Source organism: Malaclemys terrapin, chromosome 23, assembly GCF_027887155.1.
Source record: "Malaclemys terrapin pileata isolate rMalTer1 chromosome 23, rMalTer1.hap1, whole genome shotgun sequence".
Classification (NCBI taxonomy): domain Eukaryota; kingdom Metazoa; phylum Chordata; order Testudines; family Emydidae; genus Malaclemys; species Malaclemys terrapin.
The window spans coordinates 14,646,208-14,652,207 of NC_071527.1; the positions used below are offsets into that span (position 1 = coordinate 14,646,208).

The 6,000-nt window shown below is 59.8% G+C and overlaps 1 protein-coding gene across 5 annotated transcripts in view; it reads left to right on the forward strand.

The window, feature by feature from the left end:
* Positions 1-5,526, forward strand: part of ADGRL1 (adhesion G protein-coupled receptor L1) — a 94,785-nt gene extending 89,259 nt beyond the window's left edge. For 3 of the 5 annotated variants that reach the window (XM_054012460.1, XM_054012464.1, XM_054012463.1), the window contains 4 exons: positions 238-334; positions 1,151-1,279; positions 1,695-1,712; positions 3,060-5,526. In XM_054012460.1, the coding sequence (XP_053868435.1) occupies positions 238-334; positions 1,151-1,279; positions 1,695-1,712; positions 3,060-3,838 (1,023 nt within the window). In that variant the 3' untranslated portion in view covers positions 3,839-5,526. Of the gene's footprint in view, positions 1-237; positions 335-1,150; positions 1,280-1,694; positions 1,744-3,059 lie in introns of all 5 variants that reach the window. The other 2 variants (XM_054012465.1, XM_054012461.1) reach the window with 2 other exon arrangements.
* Positions 5,527-6,000: the final 474 nt, after the last annotated feature.

Genomic DNA, 6,000 nt, shown 5'->3' on the forward strand with positions numbered 1-6,000 from the left:
CAGATGTACAGAGCCCCGTCCTAGGGCTGGGGACAGATGGACAGAACCTTACCTAGTGCAGGGGGTGGGATGGGGGGCAGGGGACAGAGTCCTCCCTAGGGATGGGGGCGTGGTGTGGGGAGGTGCCAGACTCTCTCTTAGGCAGGGCTGGGGTCTCTGGGGGTGAGACAGGCAGCCAGGGGTGTCAGTGTCTGAGCTCCCCCTACCCCCGACAAACATCCCCCGTGTCTCTCACAGAGTCGGATCCGGAGAATGTGGAATGATACCGTCCGGAAACAGACGGAGTCGAGCTTCATGGCGGGGGACATCAACAGCACCCCCACCCTGAACCGAGGTGAGCCCCCCCACACCCAGCACCCCTTGCCCAGCACCCCCACCCTGAACCGAGGTGAGACTCCCCACCCAGCACCCCCTGCCCAGCTCCCCAACCCTGAACTGAGGTGAGACCCCCAACCAGCACCCCCTGCCCAGCACCCCCACCCTGAACCGAGGTGAGACTCCCCACCCAGCACCCCTTGCCCAGCACCCCCACCCTGAACCAAGGTGAGACCCCCCCACCCAGCACCCCCACACTGAACCGAGATGAGACCCCCCACCCAGCACCCCTTGCCCAGCTCCCCCACCCTGAACCGAGGTGAGACCCCCCACCCAGCACCCCTTGCCCAGCTCCCCCACCCTGAACCGAGGTGAGACCCCCCACCCAGCACCCCCTGCCCAGCACCCCCACCCTGAACCGAGGTGAGACCCCCAACCAGCACCCCCTTCCCAGCACCTCCACCCTGAACCGAGGTGAGACCCCCCTCCCAGCACCCCCTGCCCAGCTCCCCCACTCTGAACCGAGAGGAGACCCCCTCCACCCAGCACCCCCACCCTGAACCGAGGTGAGACCCCCGCCACCCAGCACCCCCACCCAGTACCCCCACCCTGAACCCAGGTGATACCCCCCCAAGGGCCCCCACGCTGCTCTCTGCAGCCCCTGGACTCTCTCCCTTGGTGGCATCAGATCCCTGCACCGCCCCAGCCAGCCCTGCTCAGCGTGGTGTGCTGGGTGGGCTGGGTGCCCAGCGGTGCGGGGGGATACGTTCCCCATTACCCCTTGGCCTCGGGGGCCCTGCAGGGGAGCTGACACCTGCCTCTGCTGCCCGTGCAGGGACCATGGGGAACCACCTGCTGACCAACCCGGTGCTGCAGACCCGGGGCGGCACCAGCCCCTATAACACCCTCATCGCCGAGTCCGTGGGCTTCAACCCCTCCTCGCCCCCCGTCTTCAACTCCCCAGGTAAGACCCCCGGCCCCCCTCGTCCACCCCCAGGTGCGAGGACACACCCGGTCTGGGGACATCCCTGGAGGGGACCCACTTACTGGGATCTCACTTTCCTTCCTGCTCGGTATTTGGGGGGAGCCCTGTAGGGGTGTGGTGTGGTCCCCTTAAATCTTCTCCCAAGAAGGGAGTTCTCGAGTCTTGCGCTTTTCTCAGCAGGGGGCGCTGCGGGGAGCGAGACAGGAGCACTGGCTGTGGGGTGGGGTCCTGGCTACTCCAGCCCCGGCGTCTCCCAGCAGGAGGTGCTGTAGGGAAGCACAGAAAGGTCCATGGGCAGGGGGGTCAGTGTTTGCTTTTGGGGTGCTGTCCCCTGCCTGCCCTATAACCTTCTCTCTCTTGTCTCCCCCTCTCCACTCGCTGGCGCCACCTGCAGGGAGCTTCCGAGAGTCCAGTACGTCCCTCCTTTCCAGTTCCATTTCGCAGTAATGTTTCCTTCATTGCTAGTTTGACTGGCAGGCTGGGGGTGGGGCAGAGCCAGGACACGACGGTGCAGGCAGCCAGGAGCTGGCGTGGAGCCTGGTCTCTCCAGCAGGGGGCGCTGTGGGGAGCAAGGCGGGAATGCTGGCTGTGGGGGGAGCTCCCAGCTACTCCAGTCCCGGCCTCTCCCAGCAGGGGGCACTCTGGGCAGTTCTATAATGGGGTTCAACTCTTGCATTCACTGCCTTGGACAAGAGAGGGAGACTCTGAACAATTGTCGCTGGGACCGTGTCTTAATGGCCTATGGGAACGCATCTATATCGCCCTCCTGCTGGGCTCGATTGTACCTGTGGTCCCTATAGTCCTGTATCGCCCTCCTGCTGAGCCGTATCGGACCCCTGGTCCCTATAGGCCTGTACTACCCACCTGTTGAACCAGATCAGCCCCGTGGTCCCTATAGTCTCATACCACCCTCCTGATGGACCATTTTGGTCTGTACAGTCCAGTATCTGACCAGCAGTCAATACTTGGCGTTTCAGAGCAAGGCAGCCTTGCCCCCTATGATGCGCTGGAGCAGCAGAATGCTCTCTGTGAGCAGGGACAGGGGGCCCCCCAACTCAGGCGATGGGTCCCCCAGATCTCAGCACTAGGGGTCCCAATGTTTTGGAGCTGGAGGCGGGAGGAAAGGGGTCCACTATCTCAGACCCTCACGGGCTTGGTTGCAGGTTGGGGGGTGGCAGGTATGTGTGTTAGGGGAGGCGCACGGGACTGGATTGGGGAGTCAGCCCCCCACCCAGCAGGGGAGTGGGGCTCTGCTATGTCCGGCCAGCTTGTGCCCCACCCCCAGATCTGGGGGGCTGGGTTCTCAGCTCCCATCAGAAAGCCCAGCCCAAAGCCGCACCTAGCTCTGGCTGAAGATGGGGGTGTATGGGGAGGGGGAACCAGGAGAGGGGCAGCGGCAGAGCGGGGGGGAGCCCAGGGCTGCGGTAGTAGGGGGTGCGGGTCGGGAGTGAGGGGCACTGGCAGAGCTGGGGGGTCCCAGGTCTGGCCCATTTCCACCCCTGAGGCTGGGTCCGGCCTGGCACCGGGAGCTGATGAGTCTTGGATCAGACACCACATGGGAGCTCTGGGCCAATCACCCCCATGGCGGTGATCGGGGGTGGGGGTGCGACCTCCGACCCTGCCACCCAGCCCTCGCTGAGCTCCCTGCTCACGCCTACCCCCTGCCCTTTTCCACTAATTCCCGGGAGTGCCCCCCGGTGCCTCTCTACCGCCCCCCACTAACTCCCCCTCTCTCTCTCCCCTGCCCCGCCCCCGGCAGAGCACCCCCTGAACAACAGCCGGGACGCCTGCGGCATGGACACCCTGCCCCTCAACGGCAACTTCAACAACAGCTACTCCCTCCGCAGTGCTGACTTCCCGGCCGAGGGCGCCAAGATGGCCGACTGCCGGCGCAACCTCAGCGACGCCGCCGCCTTCGAGAAGATGATCATCTCGGAGCTGGTGCACAACAACCTGCGCGGGGGCGCCGGCGGCACGGCCAAGGGGGCACCCCCTCCGGGGGGGGCCGGCCCGGCCGAGCCCAGCAACCCCTCCGGCCCGCCCGCCCCCCCCAGCGGCGGCGGTCCTGGCGAGGAGGAGGCGGCGGCGCCCGAGGGCCCGGCCCTGAGCCACGAGGAGAACCTGGAGATCGAACTCATGTACAAGGCCCTGGAGGAGCCGCTGCTTCTGCAACGGGCTCAGTCGATCCTTTACCAGAGCGACCTGGAGGAGTCCGAGAGCTGCACGGCTGACCTGACCGAGGGTGGAGACGGCCAGGCCCCCTCCCCCAACAGGGACTCCTTGTACACCAGTATGACCAACCTGAGAGACTCCCCTTACCCGGACAGCAGCCCCGAGGCGGTGGGGGAAATCCTCCCCCACACCCAAGCCATCAACGAAATCTACTACACCAACCGGCCCGCCCTGGTGCCCCGCAGCCAGCTCCAAGCCTACTACCAGGTCCGGAGACCGAGCACTGACGGCTACTTGGTTCAAGCCGGCTTAGAGGGCCCAGTGCCGGAGGGAGACGGTCAAATGCAGCTGGTCACCAGTCTCTGAAAGCCAGGAGCGGACTGAGGAGCCGTCCCGAGCCGCCGACTCTCCCCCCGCCTCATCCCACCTTTGCCAAAAGGAGCCCCTCCCCCCGGGCCGTGGCCTGGCGTTTTTAATTTTTGCCCTGGGATGCTGAGAGAGAGACGGGTGGGCGCTGCAGAAGGACACAGGCCAGGGGAAGGAGGAGAGGTGGCGTGAATCTCCTCTGGGAAGGGGGGGGCCGTCTTGTCTAGCGTCCTCCTGCCCACCTGGCGAAGAGGGGAGGGTGGAAATCGGGGGTTGCTGCTTTTGTTTTTGAAGGAAAGGAAGGAGGAGGGGTGGGAAGGAAGGAGTGAAAAAGGCACCGGGCCGGACGACAGGATCTCACTTTTTCGTTTTTTAAGGTCGTCCCTCTTCCGTTTCTTTACGTTGGTTTTGTGGGGAAAGAAGATCAAAAAGAAGTGGAGCAGGGAAACCAATTTTCTTTTTAAGGCGTGTTAAGAAACGGATCAGAACCATGGGGGAGGGGCCGGCTGGGCCTGTATCAGAGCCCGAGAACAACCCCCCACATGTACACCGGCACCCATGTATAGGCCATCCCTGCTCCCCCACGTATGCACCTTGGCGATGTCAAACAGGGATCTGATTGGTCCGGAGAGAGAGAGGCGGATGGAGCATCCTCCTATGGCCTCCACTGTCTTCTATACGAACTTTGCCAAAAACCATAATCTGTATAGATATATAGAGAGCTATAAAGAGAGAGCTATATCGAGAGAGAGAGGTGGGGGTGGGGATTGTTTGGGGTCTGGATAGAAATTATGTTGAATCCGGTGCTGACCTTCCAGTATTTGTCAGCTGAGGTAAACTGAGGCACGGTGGGGAAGGGACTCTTAAAGTCACTCATTGACAGGGTTTTGAGTTCGGTTCTTTTTTATGCCAAGCCATCAGCAAAGTCTGCAGGAGACCGGGAGAGAGGTGCAGTTTTTTTCTTTCAAAAGCATCCTGGGCACCAGGAAGGGCTGATGCACAACATTGTTTCCAGCGGAGGAGGAGATGGCGCTGAGGTGGCCCTCTTTGATTTGGATTTTTGTTTTCCTTTGCTGTGTGGCGCACACACACACACACACGCCCTTCCCAGCTCACAAATCAAACACACATCACCGTCCTGCTCCGGGAGCTGGCAGAGGAGACCGTGAGCCGAGGGGTTCTTCCTGGGCCATCAGTGTAATTGTTCAATCCACATTCCCCACTCTCGCCTGCCGCTGCCCCACTTCGGTCAAGATGCGCACGCCGTTTTCCTATGGCTCAATGGGAAGCTCGGAAACTCCTGCAGCTCTTGCCCCTTCTGCGTTTTCCAACTCTGCTTTTATATCCTCCTCTGAAGACATGCAGAAGTCAGGTGCCTCGTGGGAGCTGCTGTCTGAACTCGGTTGGGTCAAGATGAGGGTGGGGAGGATTTTTTGGGGGGGGGCAATTTGACAATTGAACCATTTTCCCCTCCAAATCAGTCGGATCATCTCTGAGCAAAAGAACAACAGAAACCCAAACGGCACTTTTTTTTTTCTTTCTTTCAAAGGACAAAACAACAAAAAACAAAAAATTTCTCCCTTTTCAAGCACAACTCTGAATTCTCTCGCCCTCTTCTTCCCGAGAGAGACCATGGGAGCCAATATCACAGGAATACGTCATTTCGCCGGGGAGGGGGGGGAGCTTAGGGTGGGGGTGGAGGGTTAATTCGGGGGAGGCGGGCGGGGATACAGATTGAAATGCTGTAAATATGAAATTTCAAACAAACAACAAAAAGGGGAATTGAGGAATCCCTTGAACAATGAAACAGGGATTTAAAACAAAAAAATACAACCAATCAACTACAGTCCCAGGGAACAGTTTGTGTCCTGGAATTAAAATATATATCTATAGATATATAGATATATACTGACCTCTGCTCCAGCCCCATTGACTGTTGGGGGGGGCAGGTGAAGGGAACAAGGAGACCCCCTCCCCTTTTGACAAAGACAGGGGAAGGGATCGCAAAAACTAAGAGCAGATTTTTTACAATCAAAACAAAAAAAACAACAAAAAAATTACTGTTTTTGGCACAATTTTTATGTAATATATACATATAATGCGTCATTTCTGTGACTTTCTCAACATTCCCTTTTCCTGCTGGATAAGGTACTTTTTTCATA